This window comes from Ambystoma mexicanum, chromosome 11, assembly GCF_040938575.1.
Source record: "Ambystoma mexicanum isolate Mex_15411 chromosome 11, UKY_AmexF1_1, whole genome shotgun sequence".
In the NCBI taxonomy this organism is placed as follows: domain Eukaryota; kingdom Metazoa; phylum Chordata; class Amphibia; order Caudata; family Ambystomatidae; genus Ambystoma; species Ambystoma mexicanum.
The window spans coordinates 1,459,722,608-1,459,742,586 of record NC_090934.1 but is presented as its reverse complement, the minus strand read 5'-3'; the positions used below and the strand labels follow the sequence as shown (position 1 = coordinate 1,459,742,586).

Genomic DNA, 19,979 nt, shown 5'->3' with positions numbered 1-19,979 from the left:
TTTCAGTATTACAATACAATAATGGAACAGCAAGTGAACGGGGTGCTGGCGGAGCCCCTGCACATCTTCCCCAGAGGTAAGGATTTTCAAGCACAGCCTTTCAGAAAAATCCTGCAGTCCAATATTCTAGAAAACCTCAGGCTGCTGTGTCACGGACTATGCATGCAAGTTTAAGTATTTGAGTGACTGAGCATTTGAGTCAGTCACTGAGTGATTGTGCGACTGTGCGTGAGTGCATGTTCTATGAAGATTTCCCAAGACTAGAAAAGTAAGTGAAGTCTTGATGCTATTAATGGAGGCAAGCATTATATTCGCTCCTTACACCAATCTTTCAGCAGCAAATGTAACCTTTAACAACACACTACAAATACTAGCACTCCTTGTGCATTTGTAAAGGTTTAAACATTTTGAAATAATGCATGGTTCAAATTGGCCCCTGCCACACCCAGAGCTATGACATGTCCTGGCCATAGTCATTTGTCTTTCTTTAGTCACTTTCTGGAACACGAGAAGTGCTTGCTTGTTCTCCATAGAGTGTATATGGGAAGAGTGAACTGATTTCCTTTTTTTTTCTACCGAATGTATTGGTAGTACATATTGTATAGGCATCAAACTATTGTATAGATTTTATTTATTGTACAGCAGTATCCTTGTGAGAATTAAAGTGCACTGTACGCCATTCTGTAAGGCATGCTGCCCTGGTTACCCCACACACCACTCAATTTCTGAGCTATGGAGAGTGATACTGGGCGTGAGGGCCACACAATGGTGATTGCAAGCAGACCAGCAGTCTGTGGCATTAGACCCAAATGCATTACTCCACTCTAATCTCTGGCTCTGTCGCGCACAATTCTGCGGGTTTCCAAATGTACTGCCTGCTCTTCCCTGAACCTCTCTGAGCTCTGGGGTATGAGTTGGAGCGCGTGGAGCCTTCAGTGTTTTGCTTAGTGTGTACCCAGCAGGGTATAGGGGCTTGGAGTGAGGCATCCTCCCTGTAGTGCTAGGACCATATGGATGCCTGGTCAACCATTCGGCACTGAAGTTCGCATTCAGAACATGCTTTGGTTCCGCCCAGTCAACATGAAGTATTCTTGTACCCCACCAAGGTTTCACTCAGAGATTTTACTTTATTTATTGGGTATTTATAATGCGCCTGTACAGCAAATGGTGTTTAAAGGTGCCACAAGACAAAAGGGTGTGTGTGGGGGAGGGAGGGGGGGAGACGGGGATGAAGAATAACAAAAATGGTCCTACTAGGCCTTGTGCATTCGGATTGTGCAAGTGTAGTAACAAGAAGTGCTGGGACAGGGCTGGATCGAGCACAGTAGGGGTGTAGGCCCCGCCAGGCTAGTACACGGAGGGCCAGGAGGGAGCCTGGTATGGCAAGTGCAGGTTTGGGGGCGGGGAGGCTGTCTGGGGAAGAATGAAGTGATTGGGCAGACTGTCAAGGAGGCCTGGTCCCTGTAAGACTCAGAAGGCACCGGGCAGCCAGTCAAAATGAGGCATAGAAGCACATTAGCAGAGGAGAGGGAGAGGGAAGGAAGAAGAGAAAAGGAGGGTCTTAAGAAGCTTCTGGAACTTAAGGAGATCCGGCTCAAGCCTGAGAGGCAGCAAGGCCATTCCAGAGGGAGGCATCTGCAGAAGGAAGGGCTCAACACCCCACTCTCTGCTTGGAAAAGCATCTGGTCTGCATAGAGTTGAGCTAGCAGACCGAAGGGCTCTAGCAGAGAGAGGTATTTAGGGAGAGGGAGTTGGAGCTAATGGGGTCCAAGACCCCAGAAAGCTTTTTGGATGATGCACGGGGTCTTGAACTTGATCCTTGCAGCAACCGGGAGTCAGCGGAGAGATTTTACGGCTGTAGATGCGGTCCCTGGGCTTGAGGCCAAGGATAAGTCTTGCAGTCCTATTCTGGATGGGTTGAAGGCAAAGGGAGGATTTAGGCAGATTGAGGAGGGAAGCTTGAAGGAGAGCTGTGTGTTACCTACATAACACTGGAAGTGAGGCGATGAGGTGGAAATCAAATGGGCCAGACGGGCTAGGTAGATGTTGAAGAGCCACAGCGAGAGGATAGAGCTCTGAGGGACACCGCAGGTGTGGAGTGAGATGATGGAGAGAAAAGGGCCCAGTGGAACCTGGGAAGGTCAGTCAGAGGAAGGTCGTCCACCAGTCCAGTGCCAGGTTTATGATGCCAAGGGAGACGATTGATATGGGTGGCATGATTGACCACATCAAAGGCAGAGGAGAAAGGTCAAGAAGGATGAGAACGGAAGGAGAGTCGGATTTGAGAGCAAGTCTTCCCGGGTGTTCAGGGGTGTGGTTCTGATTGAGTTCTGATATCTGTCTTGCATTAAGCTCCCAACCCCTTTGCTCCATGCACATGACCTAACTGAGTGTGTGTCGAGCAGGTTGACGGAGGGAGTGCTGAGCAGAAAGTGTGGGTACCCAGGCTAGGGGCTTGCAGAGCTTTGCAAGTGTGCTGATGTGGGTAGGAATGTGCAACACATGGCTGAGCATGGTTGGGGGTGTAGCATCTGACTACTTGGGTGCACTGCACAAGAAGTCTGCGCGGTCGTGACTGCTGAAGTAGAGCAGGGATTGGCTCAGAATGAGGAGAGAAAGTAGGGTTTATGGTGTAAAAGGTGTGCAGCAGAGTTTGTGTCTCATGAAAAAGATCTGTGTTTGACATAGCTGTAGGTGAGCAGAGATTGGTGGAGTGTGTTTAGGGGGTCCTTCGGCATGGCAGATGTTGTCCAGAGTATGGATGGGCAGACCGATTCTTAGCATGCATAATGGTTGTGGTTAATTCGCATGAAGGGTTTGCCGAAGCCAAATCTGGCTTGGGCATAATTTGTTGTGGCATTAACATTGCAAGCTTCTTAATGTTGATGTTGGCTGCAAACAAATGGATGGGAGAAGTTGTCTACCAACAAATTGAACCCGGGGCCCACCTGCATCAGCCGATTGCTGCCTAAGAAAATCTCGGCTGATCCTCAAGGTCTTATGATTTTCTGTATGCCAGAGTTGGGCAAGTCCCTCAGAGTACATTAGCACCTCCTAATTTTCACTACAGTTTTCTGGAAGTGGTGTAAAAAGGTAGTCCTGTCACCCTGTTTATTTGCAGCATTGGGTGACGCAAGGTTCCCTATTGTAGAGGGGGGAGTATGAGCAGATGAACCTTGGATGAGGAACGAGTGGTTAAAGCTCTTTCTCAAGAAAGTCATAGACTTGGTTGTAGCTCACAGGTCAGGTAGTGGCGGGCTTCTGTCGGTTATGAATAATCACAACTCACCAGGAAATGCTCTATGTGAAATTAAATACGAATTGCAGCACTGCAAGATCTGGGGGCACGTTACAGCAAAGTTTGCAGTGTTACTTTTCGCATTCGAGATGAGGGAATGCTTATGTCGAGATGAGGGAATGCTTATGTAAGATTGTGCTTAAAGCTTCCCTAGAGTTGTGGTTCAATTGGAGCATTTGAAGTTCATAGTTGTGATGGGCAAGATGCAAGTTATTCAGTCTTGGCTTTTTTGTGCTGCAGAGAGCTGAAGGCGAGGAACGGTTTGGTAAACACTTGCATAGGGCAGTGTTTCAGACGGTTCTCTAATTGTAGTTCATCTGAGTAGGGGAGGTGATGTGAGTGGTGGAAGTTAATCTGCACCTGCTGGAGAAGGACAAATAAGTAATTGAAGCTAGTCTAGACACCTCCTCAAGGGAGGTGTGAGTGGTTGAGTTTCACCTAGAGGGAGGCTCGAAAAGATACAAGCTGAGAGATTGCCAAGATGTGCTTTTCTAATAACTAACTGCACCAAATGTTATCTGCTCCTTTTCAAGCAAGAAAATGTCTTTGCCACGGGCAAATAGTATTGTTCTATTCCAAATGTCTTGTGGAGATGTGGCAGTCCTACAGTGAAGGCTGCAGTGGTGTTCCCCTTGTAAGAAGATTAATTGCTTAGAGACATTTTAGAGTGCTAATGGGAGTTATGAAGCACACATACATTACTGCTAGTTTTGGTGTAATACATAGTTGTATTAGAGCCGGAGGCATGATGGCGGAAGTTGTACACATGATTTTTTTTTGTGCTAGTCTGTATATGTTTTGCAGTGGGAAGGGAATTGCTGAAACTCTTAGACCGACCCATTTGAAGCAGCTACATGTCATTTGCCCGTAGGCAAAGTAGGGGACTAGGAAGGCATGAGTGGGAGCAGCCTGTCTGAGATATTACATGGGGTGATTTGAGCTATTGGATCTTGGCAAGCAGAGTTCTCCAAATGTGTTGGAAAAGGTTTGACTCACCAAGAGCCATGCTAGAGTTGGAGGTAGGAGTGGCTTAAGCACATCAAGTGATGTGACCGAAGGTTAGCATGATTTAAATCGCTTCTAGGGATGTGATAGAATGAGAAGAGGGGGGATGTTTGAAGCTTGCCTGGACATTTTCTGGCAGGAGACTTGAGCGATGGAAGATTGCTTAGTTTGCTGAACTAGCAGGCCGTGAGTGGGTTAAATCTTGCTTACAGCTTTTCTGGGGAGGGACGCAAGATTGGCTCAAGCTTGCCTAGGGATTTTCTGGATAGGTGGGTATGTGTGCAAAGTGAAACCTCTAGGTTTTTAAGGCTTCAAAAGAACCATCTTCTATGAACTATGCTAGAGAATTTGCTTGGTTCTACAGTGATAAGAGTATATTTTTGTCTGTACATTTTATTCCTAAAGTAACATCTTTGAATATTCCAAATTCTGAACAGCTGCAGCCATTGCAGGGTGATGAGCCAGTCCAAAGACTTTTTTTAGTAATTTTTTAAAAACGTTATTTATTGTTCTTGACACTGCAACAAGAAAACGAGCGGTGTACAGGTATTTGGCAAATACATGGCAAGTATACTGTGGGGTTCTGTGTTTTAGCAAAATGACTCTGACATTAAGGTGTGGATGAGTAACTTCTTTAATCAGTTTCCAAGCATAACATCCTGTTTCTAGAGTCATTATTCATCAGGTGGTAAAGTCCAGATCTCATAGACAAGCACCGGGATCCTCTTTCTCAAGCTACATCTCTCAACTCCCTCAAGAGAACACCAGTCACACACACACACATTCTAACCAGTAACATTCAATTGTCAATCATGACACTCACTCCAGATTCCATTAGGATGCAGGATAAGGCCAGATCCTTGCATATCTCCCCTCCTTAGAGATATCAAAAAAACAACCAGTTAACTCGAGCATACCAGATATATATATATTTCTGAGGCTTGAGGAATCTGCTTAGATCACATGCTGTGCATAGGCCGACATCTAGTGGAAGCTGCGGAGTATTACAGTTTGTTTTTCGAAAGTCGAAAATGGGCGTCGACACAGGGCGTGCCAGTAATACTATCCTAGTGTGACGTCCACTGTACCCATGATCCCTCACGCGTCTAGGATCCCCAGATTGTTTTTTTCCCCCCATTCTGGTCGGAAGCACTTCATCGGAGTTCCCTGGCTTTGCCATATTTTCACTCAAAACTAATTCTAATTTGCCCCGTTTTGCAAGCTTTCGTCGATCAACATCTCGACGCCGAACCGGGGAAGAGATCAACGTCGAATACCCGACGGATTGGGCCTTGAGGCTTCCGCCTCGGCTCGGGCCTGGGCCGCTGGCCTCGGCCCTACAAGTAGGGAGAGTGGGGGGTGGTACACTTCCACACTCGGGTATATATATATATATATATATATATATATATATGACACCTTCTTACCTACACACACTTGCCCGCTGCCCACAGGCGCGTATGGAGGGTACGCCCTTTCAGTTTTGCCCCAAGTGTAATAAGAAATACCCTTGGGTAGAAAAGCACGCTACGTGCAACCTTTGCCTGCCCAGAGACCACCCCGAGGCGGGTTGCAGGGCCTGTAGTAGGTTTAAGCCCAAAACTCTTAAGGACTGCTCCACCAAGCGTTGGGCCCACCACGCCAAGCTAGCAGCTATGGAGGCGGAGGGTACCTTCAGCGACGCCGGACTTTCGGACGGCGAGGGCACAAAGGCGTCGAAAGACAGCCGAACGCACGTCCCCGGCCTCGGAAGGTCGTCCGTCCCGGCGACTATGGGGAAGTCCCCCGGCGACAAAAGCGTTACACATACACACGCTAAACACAAAAAATCCACCCGAGATTCGACGTCGTCGAAACCTCGGAAAGAGGCACAGAAGGAGCGGTCCGAAAGGACGTCCTCTGGGCGGTCCCGGTCGAGGTCGCCGCACGACGTCAGGCAAGCCTCCACACTTGCACATAGTGCCTCGACCATTAACATCACGGAAGATCAATCGTCCGGAGACGAACACGACTTCCGTCACCAGCCTGCACCCCAGGAAAAGGGTACATCACTTGGGAGTAAGGAGGGCCCAGTTTCGAAGGCTAGTTCGAAAGACAGGGATTCCACCTCCGATCCTCGACGCCAGGCGTCGAAAGATAAGGGAAATGGTAAACACACTTCCACCCACGGGGAAGGGGGTAAGCAGCAAAGGAAACAACCCTTGCATTCCTCCACAACAAGAGAACTGACTTCCCCCTCCAAGTCTTCTCAGGGCCAGTCCATAGAAAGTTCCAGCAAGGTCACCCCAAGCTCCAAACTCTGGTCATGCGAGGACATTGACAGAGTAATGTCAAGGATGTCTTCCTTAGCAAATTTCTTCGAAAGACACCCTGACCAACTCCTAGCTTTAAACCCTCAGGAATCTTCTCCCTCAGGTTCAAGGGACCCTATCCCTTCAAATAAAAGGCCCCGGGTCGAGACACCATTAAGGCCTTCAGACCCCTTTGAGGTCCAACCCTATTCTTGCCTTTTCCCTACAGACCAAGGGAACTCTTCCCTTATAGAGGGTCAGGAAATTGACACGCCAGAAGATCTCGCAGGGTCAGATTATTACGGGGAGGACGAAGACGAGGATGAGCCAGAAAATAGCCCAGATATTTTCCGAATGGACTCACCAGTCGAAAGGGAAGCCCCAGTGTCTGATTCCCCAATAGATAATCAGCCCCTCCTGAATGAACTGCTCTTTCGGGCAGCTAACCACTTCCACATAGACACACAAGGTGTCCAGGAAGAGAGGGACTTTGCGGAGGAACTAATAGGGGAAAGGAAGCCAGTAGCCCAGACCATTCCCATCCTGAAATCTATTCAACGCAGAATAGCACCATCCCTTATCAACCCAAACCTGACAAGACCTGTAAACCCGAGGGTAGAGAAGCTGTTTAAAGCAGCCCAGTCGGACCCTCTATATATTAGAGGTCAACTTAAGCCAGACTCTCTAGTCGTAACCAACACCCGCAAGAGAGCTGGTACCCCATTATCTTCCTCTGAGGCTCCCCCCGACAAGGAAAGTAAGAAACTCTATGGTTTTGGCAGAAAAGTAGCTTCCACGGCAGCCTACCAAACCAGAATCGCGAATTCCACCACACTGTTGGCTAGCTACAACTGCCATCAGTGGGAAGAAGTGGCAGCACTAATAGATTCCGCTCCCGAACCCCTTAAGAGCCAGCTAGCTCGCATTTGTGCAGAGGGAAGAAACGTCTCAGGCTGCATTTTAAAAGCAACTCTGGACGCCGCAGACAATGCGGGTAGACTTATAGCAGAGGGGACTGTCATCAAAAGACATGCTTGGTTGAGGCAGTCGGGATTCAAAGCAGAAACACAAGCTGCACTCTTAGACAAACCAGTGGAAAGTGATCTCCTGTTTGGGAAGGCAGTCGAGGACGCTCTAAAAAACGCTAAGGAAGAATTCGACACCCTCAAATCCCTTGGCCAGTTAACTACCAAGCCACCTAACCAAAGAGGGAACGGCAATTTTCGTCGCCCCCGCGGCCAAAATTCCAATAGAGGAAATAGCTATTCCCACACCCAGGGTACCCAGTGGAACACCAACTCACAACAGTCTACCCAGGGGTATGGTAGGGCTGGTAGAAGAGGACGTGGTAGAGGCAGAGGCAGCCCCAGTAGAGGAGGCGGCACGCCTCCACCAAAGCAGTGACGCTCAGTTCAGGGTCCCTTCCCATGCAACCCCAGTAGGGGGACGAATATCCAGCTTCACCCAGGCATGGGAAGGGATAACATCCGACAGATGGGTGCTGTATAGAACTACTGCAATGTCCCCTAAACCATCCTCCAAGACAAAAAGTCCACTCTTTAGAACATCAGAAGATCCTCCTCGAGGAGATCTACAATCTGCTCCTAAAGGACGCGATAGAAATCGTCCCAAGACACCAGGTAAACAAGGGTATTTATTCAACTTACTTCCTTGTTCCAAAGAAAGATTTAACAATGCGCCCAGTATTGGACTTGCGGCCTGCCAACAAGTATGTCAAGCCCCAAAGGTTTCGTATGACTACACTACAAGAGGTAATCCCCCTCCTAAAAAAGGGGGATTACATGGCAACTTTGGATATGAAAGATGCCTATTTTCATATTTCCATGCTTCCAGCGCACAGAAAGTACCTACGCTTCAAGGTGGACAGTCAACACTATCAGTTCAAAGTGCTGCCCTTCGGGATAGCTTCGGCACCAAGGGTATTCACCAAGGTACTGGCGGTGGCGGCTGCACACCTACGCAGGAAAGCTATCCCAGTATACCCTTATCTGGACGACTGGCTCATAACGGGGGAAACCCCAGTAACTTGCAGGACAAACATTCAAAGGACTATCGACCTCCTTCACGAATTAGGCTTCTCAATCAACGAGAAGAAATCAAGCCTAGTGCCAAGCACCTCCAAACAGTTCCTAGGAGCTATCCTGGATACTCAAAGAGGGTTAACGTTTCCCTCAAAGGAAAGAATTCGGAATATACTACTGCAAATTCCGCAATATCAGGCCGGTCGCCAAATAACGGTACGCAAGGCAATGCGTTTGCTGGGCATGTTGGCTTCATGCATTTACCTGGTCGCCTGCGCATGCGTCCCATGCAGGAATGGTTGGCGAAACAGTGGTCTCAGGCAAGCGGTCAGTGGGACGATCTAGTGGTTGTTTCGCCAACATTGGTACAAAGCCTTCACTGGTGGACAAGAGTAAATCTTGCTCAGGGGAAACCTTTTCACGATCCCGAGGTACAGGCAATAGTCACTACCGATGCATGCCTCACTGGGTGGGGAGCTCACCTTCTCCACCACACAGCCCAAGGTCTCTGGTCTCCCTCAGTAGCCAGGAACCACATCAACCTGCTAGAACTTCTGGCAGTATTCAAAGCACTTCTAGCATTCGAGCCCTACCTGCTCAACCTGTCAGTGCAAATCCGGACGGACAGCACAACAGCCATGTTCTACCTGAACAAGCAAGGAGGGACTCGTTCACCAAATCTGTCCAAGCTTGCCCAGAAAATCTGGAGATGGGCACTCAGACGGAACATTTTCCTGTCATCACAACATGTTCCAGGGGAGCTCAATTCCCTAGCGGATGCTTTAAGCAGAGACTCCCTCCCAGAGGAACACGAATGGGTTCTACACAAAGAGGTCGTAGAAGACATCTTCTCTCAGTGGGGTTGCCCCACTATAGACTTATTCGCCACAAGCGAAAACAGACAATGCCCAGGATTTGCATCCAGGTTCCCCCAACCAGACTCCCAGGGGAACGCCCTGTGGATGAACTGGTCAGGGATGTTTGCGTACGCTTTTCCACCAACTCCTCTCATCAGGAAGGTGGTCAACAAAATGAACAGAGAGTCAATGACGCTCGTCCTAATTGCTCCCATGTGGGCAAGACAACCTTGGTTCCCACACTTACGCAGGATGGCGGTGTGCGAACCCATCAGACTTCCAACCTGGTACAACCTTCTGTCCCAGCACCAGGGTCAAACAGTGCATCCTCAACCCAACTCAATGAACCTGGCAGCATGGCTCCTGAGGTCATAGAGTTTGGACATCTCAATCTACCACAAAGATGTATGGACATCCTAAAAGAAGCTAGGAAACCAAACACAAGGCACTGCTACTTTGACAAATGGAGAAGATTTGTTATTTGGTGCCAGAATAAACAAATCAACCCAATTGAATGCACTCCTTCCACTATTGTTACATACATGCTCCACCTGCTAGATGCAGGTCTAGTTTTTAACTCACTAAAGGTGCACCTGGCAGCTCTATCAGCCTACACCACCTCCCATAACAAGGTATCGTGGTGGAAAATACCAGTGGTTAAAGCTTTCATGGAAGGAGTAAAGAGACTTCATCCTCCAATTTCCAACCCACCACCAGGATGGGACCTGAACGTGGTGCTATCTAAACTCATGGGCCCGCCCTTCGAGCCCATGCATAAAAGTAGTCTCAAACATCTGACTTATAAAACTGCCTTCTTAGTAGCCATTACTTCTATAAGAAGGGTCAGTGAAATCCAAGCTCTGTCAGTGCAGGATCCCTTCTTTACTGTCCACAAGGACAAACTGGTTTTACGCACACACCCTAGGTTCTCACCTAAGTTTATCTCTAAATTCCACGTAAACCAGTCCATCGAGCTTCCGGCTTTCTTCCAAAACCCACAAAGCTCAGCTGAGGTGAAACTACACACACTAGATGTGCGTAGGGCGGTCCTCTACTATGTAAACAAGACCAGACCGTTACGAAAAACAGATCAGCTGTTTTTCTCCGTAGCTACAGGCAGAGAGGGGGATCGCGTCTCTAAAGGTGCCATCTCTAAGTGGATTGTTAACTGTATCCAGCTGTGTTACTCACTCGCTGAAAAAACTCTGCCTTTCACGCCTAGGGCCCACTCTACAAGAGGTATTGGGGCCACTCTGGCTTTCATTGCAAATGTACCCCTTGACACCATTTGCAAAGCAGCTACTTGGAGCTCTATTCACACTTTTACTCAGCACTACTGCATTGACACTCATTCCAAGACAGATACACAAGTGGGACAAGCGGTTCTAAGACATTTATTTGCTCATGACCCTTCTCACACCCCACCTCCTTCTTCAGGTACTGCTCGCTAATCTATGCACAGCATGTGATCTAAGCAGATTCCTCAAGCCTCAGAAGAGATACATTACTCACCGTAATCGTATTTCTGATGCTTGTATCTGCTTAGATTCACATGCGACCCACCCTTCCTCCCCTCTGAGAGAAGGTGCATGGTTTGCTTGTAGTCTTACCTTTCTACCTATCTGCTTGGATTATCTGTACTCGCGCTACTCCTCATGCTACCTCATGTCAGGAAAAACACAATCTGGGGATCCTAGACGCGTGAGGGATCATGGGTACAGTGGACGTCACACTAGGGATAGTATTACTGGCACGCCCTGTGTCGACGCCCATTTTCGACTTTCGAAAAACAAACTGTAATACTCCGCAGCTTCCACTAGATGTCGGCCTATGCACAGCATATGAATCTAAGCAGATACAAGCATCAGAAATAAGATTACGGTGAGTAATGTATCTCATATACACACACACACGTTTGATGCACCTACATCATCTCTCCAAACTAAGAACATTCTGCTAACCACTTCCTATATTCCATGAACATCCACACCTCTGTGTGACACAATTACAACCAACTACTAAGTGAAGAAGAGGTATCCAACTACTGAAAACCATTACTACACTTTACAAACATAGAGGCACCCATACCTCTCATTCAAATCTTAACTCCAACGTCCCCCAATAGAACACACACAAAACTCCCTCACATCCTTCAATCGCAAACCGGTGTGTACCTCAACACATACCACCTCCAACTAGGCTGAGTATCAGTACATCAAGCTCCTTTTTGGGAGAACCCCACTTCATACACCCAAGCAACATACAAACCTCAATAACTGCTAAAATCCTCATATTATCATGACAACTACTGTAAAGTTTCTAAGCACAACAAGCATTAACTTTACTTAACTATCAGCACATATACACTTTAACATAACCAAACTCTCATTAATTCTGCATTATACAAGTCCCACCAGTGACGAAGAACATTAGTGCTGAGAAACTCTACTTTAGTTTCCACATACCAAACTCTAGCAATATCGATTACGCAACCTATACTTGAATAAAAAGTCAATCTGTGGAAGGAAATGTGTGTTAGTTAAACATGCCAGTAACACACTATTCCACTATTAGGCATTTGTTAAGAGGCCACGACTTTCACTCCATCCGTGCACACCAATCAATATCATGCACCACCACGTGCAACAGGCCCCCTGTAGTGTCTGTACATCAAAGAACACAGCATGCGATGGGACAGCGAGCATATGCACGTGATGGAAGAGCGAGGTGAAGGAAGAAGGGTTCCAGTCTAGAATGCGAGGAAAAGGATGGTTGGAGAGAAGAGGGAGAGAGTGAAGACGCACAACGTTCATGTCCCCTTATAATATCAACATTCAATAACTTAGATATAAGTCCATCAACAATAAATACATTTAATTAATCACCCAAGTGCCCCCCCGTTACTTCATTGGCGACAAGGATCTTCGAATCCAATCGGCCGTTGAGAGGGATCTTCGGTTGGTAGAGAGGTAGGAGCGGTGCCGCTACCCATTCGCCCCCACCTCCCTGCACTGGCATACCCTGCCTTCCGTTTCTCCGACGGAGGCGCATTGTCCCCGCTCTCCGTTTCGAGTTTGCCAGGGGCTGTGCACATTTTGCTGCAGCCAGGCGCCGGACCTGTCGGAGGCGTGCCCTCGGCGACGAGGACTCGCATTGGCCGCCGTGAGAAGGACGACGTGCCCCCGACGAGCAAGGACTTGTATTGGCCTGCCTTAAGGAAGGAGGATGGCTCCGCGTGTATGGGCGTTACCGCTGTTGCTATGCTGCGGCACGTCACTGAAGAAAGCCTTCTATTTGTCCACAAGCGACAAATAAGGTACCAGGAAGTAAACGATCATATTCGATCATACGCTGAGTAAACCCAGACCACGCCTTAAGTGAAGACGGCAATATCCAGTGTAGACACGCAATTACTCACCGGTCACTCAGGTTAATATATATACCAGTGCATTGCTTCAGCAATCGTCTATTTGTGTACTGTACCTTGACGTAACAATCCTCATTACTCTCCGTGCTGATACTCCTCACAGTGGATCACAAAAAAATAAATAACTAATTGAATAGAAGGAAAGGGAATTGAAGGAGAATTACAACATTCCCGTTCACAACTCTACAGCAATTTGCAACCAAGAGTAAATTTGACTCATTCAACCAGTAACATGACAATGCAGGGAGTTAAACCTCCTCACGTGTTCCTACCAGAAGTAGAGGAACCAATTCTCCCTTGGAAACGTTGGCTCAAGTCATTTGAGCATTATTCACATGTGGTCTGCGGAACAACATATAGCATTGAAAGAAAAAAATCGTTGCTATTGCACTGTTTGGGACCTGCAGGGCAGGAGAAGTATGAGGATCTCCCAGACCTTCTAGATGAAGAAACAGGGGACATGAACGAATATGAGATAGCCATCACAAAGCTTAACACGCGCTATGAGAAGAAAGTTAGTACCATACTGGGAAGATATACGTTCGGGAAGAGAATCCAAGAACAGGATGAGACAGTAGAACAATATGTCACTGCTCTGAGGAAGTTGGCCCGTAATTGCAAATTCAATCAGCAACTGGAAGAGCGGATCAGGGACCAATTCATGCTCGAATGCAGGAGTAGTAAAGTCCGAGGGAGACTCTGGTCTGAGGATGATCCCTCACTTGATGTTTTGAGTCTGGCCAAGGAGGTTGAACACACAGAGAAGTGTGTACTAACCTTAGAGAGAAGGGTGAAAGAGGCATCAATCAAACCATCAGTCAGTTCTGTAAAGTCTGACCAAGATGAAGAAATGGGAGCGATAAGAGGTGGTAACAAGAGATTGGCACCCAATTTCAATACTTCTCAACGCAGAGGTGCCAGAACTGGAGTTTCTGAGATTTATGACAAACTTGTGCCGGTGAAGAGATCTGATAGACATGAGACTAATAGGGCGTCCGCACAAGGTGGAGAACATCTATACAAGGGACAAAGTTCCCAGAGTGGAAGGGGAAGAACCAAGCAAAGAGGATGTTATAGGTGTGGTAGTCCGTCCCACTGGGCAAACAGTAAAATATGTCTGGCACTGAATATTATCTGCAGGTGGTGTGGCGGTAAAGGACATCTAGCCAAGTGCTGCAGGAGTAGTCGACATGAGGATTCGACTTTTAATTGGATTGGGGATAGCGATGGAGAAGAATGTGTATTCATGGTCTCCGATGAAGGCGCACAAGTTGAATGTCCCAGAGCAAAGATAACGGTGAATGGCTGCCCAGTTATGATGATAGTCGATTCGGGTGCCAAATATACTCTTATTCCGGAGGATGTCTGGAGAACATGTGGTCCTGAATATCTTTGTGAAGTTGATGTGAAGCCCAAGGCATATGGGGGTGGGGGGGCTAGAATAGACTTAATTGGGTGGTTCATGGCCACCATAGAGTTCAAGGACAGGCAAGCAAGTGTTGCATATGTCTCAAAGAATGGGGAGACTTTCTTGCTCAGTTGGACTCATCAGAAACTGTTGAAGGTGCGTTTAGACCCCAATGACACAGTATATCAAGTTGATGGAGCAGGAGATGAGAACATTCAGAAGATTAAGGATGAAAAATATTCAAAGAAAATGTAATAACCAGGTTACTCACCGTAGTGACCACCTTACTCCTAGTCCATAGTCCCCTTTTCCCCCATACTGTGGGACGGGACCGGAGCACTTTGTAAAAAAGCATCCAAACATTTTTTTCAAAAAATTGTCCTTCCTCTTTCTTGCGCGGGGCCCAGCACGCGGCCGTAACCTCGCCCACCGTAGCTCCACCCCGCTCATCGCCCATCAGTCCTTTTCTATCGCCAGGTCAGAGACCTATTCGCAATAACAGAGGAACCTTATTAGAGGGGACGGCGGGCGGGCGTATGGAGGAAAGGGGACTATGGACTAGGAGTAAGGTGGTCACTACGGTGAGTAGCCTGGTTATTCTCCTACATCCCATCCCCTTTCTTCCATACTTATGGGAGATTCCCAAGCACTCCTAACAGGAACTACGGGTGGATGGAAATACCCCATACTGAAAAAGGTTCTTCAGCACAGCCTGACCAAACTGAGCATCAGCTCTTGAGCTCATGTCAAGACAATAATCCTTATAAAAAGCATATGGGGAGGCCCAAGTAGCTGCCCTAGCGATGGACTCCCAGGGGACATATTTCTGAAAAGCAACTGCGGCTGCCTTGCCCCGCACCAGGTGTGCATGAATATCCTTAAGAGGTTTCAGCCCTTGGACGGTAAAGACTCCATAATGCAGGCGGTGATCCACCGAGAAATAGTCGCCTTAGACGCCTGCTCACCCTAAGGGTTACCAAAAGTCGCAAATAGTTGAGAAGAACTCCTAAGCTTGGAAGTTCTCTCCAGATAGAACTTAAGAGCCCTTCTGACATCGAGACAATGCAGAACCCTTTCTGCCTCTGAGAAAGGCTTCGGGAAAAAAGACCGGCAGGGAGATCGACTGATTCAGATGGAATTCAGTTACCACCTTCGGCAGGAAAGCAGGATTCATCAGTAGGACTACCTTATCCTTGTGAAAGACCAAGAAGGGATGCTCCACCGACAAGGCCTGGAGCTCACTCACCCGCCTTGCTGACGTAACGGCGACCAAAAAGGACACTTTCCAGGATAGGTACTTGAGGTCCACCATGGCCATGGGTTCAAAAGGCTTATGGCACAACGCAGTCAGGACTACATTTAGATCCCACGGCGGATGCAGACTACAAATTGGAGGGTAGAGGCGTGTCAAGCCTGCCAAATGCCTCTTAACTACTGGATTACACAGAGAGTAAGAACACTGGTCCGTAGAAAGATAAGCAGAGACCGCTGAAAGGTAAGTTCTGCATGACAGAACGTGAACACCCCATTCTGCTAGGAAGGATACGAAGGACATCACTGTGTCAATCGTAGCCTCCCTTGGGTCCAACTGCTTTCCCAACCAATGACAGAACCTGAGCCATTTACTTCTGTATTGGGATCTACTCGAGGGTTTCCTGGCGGCCTGGATAATGCGCATGTTATCCGCAGACAAGTTAAGATGTTCTAAAGACTTGAACTCAGCCACCATGCCGCCAAGCTGAGCGATTGTGGGGAGGGGTGCCACATCTGCTGTTCCCCCTGATGATCGGGGATCACTGCTAACCTGATCGGCGGATACACCGACAGGTGTTGAAGTTCTGAGAACCAAAACCTGGCCGGCCACCACGGGGCTATGAGTAGAAGGGAACAGTTCACTGAGTTCTTCAGCTTCCAAATTGCTCGATGGACTAGAGGCAGAGGCGGGAAGGCTGAAGCTCTCATGTTGTGCCATGGAATCTCAGGAGCATCCCCCAGAGAGGAGGCTCCCATTGTCCGTGCGTATGCGGACGACCTTGTTGGCTATGATCGGTCTGAACTCCCGGAGTGCTAGGAAGATCGCCAGAAGCTCTAAATGATTTATGTGGAGGAGCTTGTCCTCAGGCAACCAGAGATCTGAGACCTGAAGAAGATCTAACGTCGCACCCCACCCCAGGAGGGAGAAGTCAGTCGTGATCGTCACCGTAGGGGCTGGGTCCTGAAACCCCGCACCCACCGACAGGTTGCTGAGAGATGACCGCCATTTCAGGTCCACTCTCATGGAACCCGGAATCATTATCAGCTTGGAATACGGGTCCACAGCCTGACGCCAAGAACTCCAAAGAGCCATCTGGGTCCGGCTCATCTTGAGACGAGCAAGAGGAAGAGCCAACACGCACAAGGCCCTGAGGCCCAGAAGCCTCTGGAACCACCAGGCCGACATGCTCTCTGACTGCGCAAACATCTGACACGTGGCTAACAGATCCGCCATCCCTTCCCCGGTCAGGTACACACTGCTGCAGCCGATCGTGTTCCAGCGAAAACCCAGGAAAATCAAGTCCTGCGAGACTGTCATGGAAGATTTCCGCCAGTTCACCGACAGCCCAAGATGGAACAGGAGCTGAAGGAGGGACTGAAGATTGCCCGCTGCTTTCAACGGACAAGGGCTGTGTAAGAGCCAGTCGTCCAAATGCGGATACACATGGATACCCTGCAGACGAAGATAGGCTGCAATCACCAACATCATCTTCATGAAGACACGCAGCGCTGAGCTGAGGCCAAAAGGAAGCACTCGAAACTGGAAGTGCTCCTCTCCCAAAGAGAAATGGAGATATCTCCTGTGTGGATTCCAAATCAGAATATGCATGAACGCATCCTGAAGATCCACCACACTGAGCCAATCGCCCATCTGCAAGGAGGACCGTATCTGGCTGGGCGTGATCATCATGAATTTCTCTTGGGGTAGGAAAAGATTGAACTGGGAAAGGTCTAGGATGGTGCACAGGCCAGTCTGGTTGGGTTTGGGCACCGTAAACAGCTGGGAGTAGAAGCCCTCCCCTCGTTCCCCGAGTGGAACAGGTTCCACAGCTTTGAGGTCAAGAAGTTTCTGAACCTCGGCTTTGAGGGAGGGCGAGCCCGACAGCTGAAAAGGAGGGTTGAAGGGTGGGGTAGGGGTAAGCGGAAGCCCGCCCGAGCGACTGACAAGACCCATCTGTCTTCGGTGATGGTCTGCCACGCCTCCCAATGAGACGCAATGTGTCCTCCCACCGGGTAATCGTGCGAGCGCGGAGAACCCTCATTTAGTAGGTTTTTCGGTGGTGTTGCTACCTGAACCCGAGGAGCGGGAGAAAAACCAAGTCCGTTGTTACCTACGGCGGTTATTCCCCAAAGGGGTATCCACTCTGCGAGATTTCCGATCGAGGAAGCCCCTAAAGCCAAAGGAGTGTCGGCTTTGGGACAACGGTCTATGGGTTTTGAAAGGGGTCTTAACAACGGCCGACAAGGACTTGGCTGTCTGAGTGCAATCCTTCGTCTTGGTGAGCTCTACATCTGTTGTAGAATGAAAGAGCTCCTTACCATCGAACGGAAGGTCCAACACCTTGTCCTGCACTTCTTTTGAGAATTTAGTGGCATGCAGCCACGCCTGCCGTGAGGTATCAACCCCCTGCATAAGGCCCGGAGCCGAGGTGTCTACGTGATGAGCCGCAGCCTCCAGGAGATCCTGGGCCAAGACCCTGGCATCGGATAATCCCCCCCTTAAAGTCCTCCAGCTTCTCGACCGGGATGAACTCAAACTCCAACCAACCATTCCACATCCGCATATTAGCCCCCGCAAACACCAGTTCGGCATTGGCCTGCCTGCGCTGCAAGGCAGAGTTGGCGAAGATTTTTCTCCCAAGGGAGTCAAGGAGCTTGTCCTCCTTTCCCAGAACCTGAGTAGCCGTGGTGGAAGAGGATGCTGCAAGCCTGGACTGCAAAGTGGCCGCAGCCACCACTGTGGAGGAGGGGGGTGGACAAGACAGCCACCTCTTCCGAGGAATGCAGCCTGTATCTCGCGTCAATTTTCTTATTGACTAAAAGTCCACAGTGTGGCTTTTCCCAGACCCTGCGGACCTCGGCCAGAACGTCCTTTTGCAAGAACAGGCCGGTACGCTCCAAAGGAGACAGGGTGAACGCCCCAGAAAGCACGCCCTCCTGCGGAGCGGGTGCCTCGGGCACCGGAACATCTAAGAAGCACATCATGTCCAGTACCCGGTCATGAAAAGCTCTAATAGAGCGGGGCAGGTCCTTGTTGTCCTGATCGCCTTGCATGTTATCCGATGGGTCAGGATCCTGCTGAGCCGTGTCGGGTGCTGCTTTGTCCACAGGGGACGATGGGGGCAAAGGCGGAAGAGTTGGGGAAGGCACCGTAGGCAAGGGAGGCGCCGGCTGAACCACTGGAGGAACGGGTGGAGCTGCCCTCTTGATCACATCTTGGTGTCCAAGCCAGCCCAGCAGATGGGAAGGTTCAGCCTTATGTCCTGACCGTTAGCTGTGTCATCCTATGGGATGAGGAATAAAACTAGGTGCCATGGCAATTCTTCTTGTGGAAGTATCACACAGGTTGGATACATGGGTAGCACTGGAATGTCATTCCTGCACAGGTTAAGTGCGGTTTCTGTGTTGGCTTACTTTGTTGCCAAAGCAGAATAGGGTGTCTCTCTTACTCTGCTCCTCTGTGTGACCAAGCTGTGTCAGTCTGGGAGTTCTTCCTTGACAGTGGTGTATGGTTGCGTCTCTGTATACGATAGTTTGCTTTGGACCGGAGGGTTCTCCGATTTTCTTTTGCTGGTTGTCTTTAATTGCCTAATAATTGTGTGACAATGCCATTGCGTTTTGGTTTTCTATGCACTCTTGTAACTTATTGTGGGTTGGAAAGGCGTCTGATTTTTGTACCCACTGCTTCTTTTTTGTTTCTTTGGTGAACCTGTATGTTTCTCCACCCTGGTTTTAAGGTATTGCCTGGATAACTGCGTTCTTTGAATCCTACACCAAACCCAGTTTTCAAGACCCACAGGAGGGGCATAATGCAAGAGGCCTCAGGAGCTCTTGTCTTAGGCTATTTAAGTTCTCTTATTTTGATTGGCTATACTGCAGAACTGATCCCTTTGCAAGACTGGCCTGGGAGCCCCCAGTGATATCCAAGCCAGTGAGCATAGGACACTCCCAGTGGGTGTGTGGCTGTGAGACCTCTTGATCAGTCTGATATGTTTCCACTTGAGGTCAGTCTGTCCTGACCATGCATGGCACTGGGCTCCATCTTGCTATTGGAAACCGCCCTCAATGTGGATGTCATGCTGGACGATGCTGTGTAGAGGCCTTTGGGCCTCTCCGACCTCTGGGTGAAAAGACAATCCTTAGCTCCTCTTGGAGGCTGGGCAAGCTTGGAAATATTGGGGTAACTATACTTTGCCCTGTATCATTGAACACATTTACTGTGTACCATGGTCATGACTTTGATGGATGTACCCTGTGGATGAGGGAGGTGCACGGCACTTAGTCATCTGCCCAAGCATGGGCTAGGTGGTCATATGTTCAGATCCTTCCTAAAAAGGAAGAAAGTGTCTGTTACGCTGTGTTTCTGTGTCCTCTAGTCATGTTCGTTTTGGAATCCA

General features: G+C 48.8%; 1 protein-coding gene across 6 annotated transcripts in view; it reads left to right on the top strand.

The window, feature by feature from the left end:
* Positions 1–19,979, top strand: part of MAP2K5 (mitogen-activated protein kinase kinase 5) — a 1,998,137-nt gene that overhangs the window by 190,948 nt on the left and 1,787,210 nt on the right. For all 6 annotated transcript variants that reach the window (XM_069625127.1, XM_069625125.1, XM_069625124.1 and 3 more), the window contains exon 4: positions 7–76. In XM_069625127.1, the coding sequence (XP_069481228.1) occupies positions 22–76 (55 nt within the window). In that variant the 5' untranslated portion in view covers positions 7–21. The remainder of the gene's footprint in view (positions 1–6; positions 77–19,979) is intronic.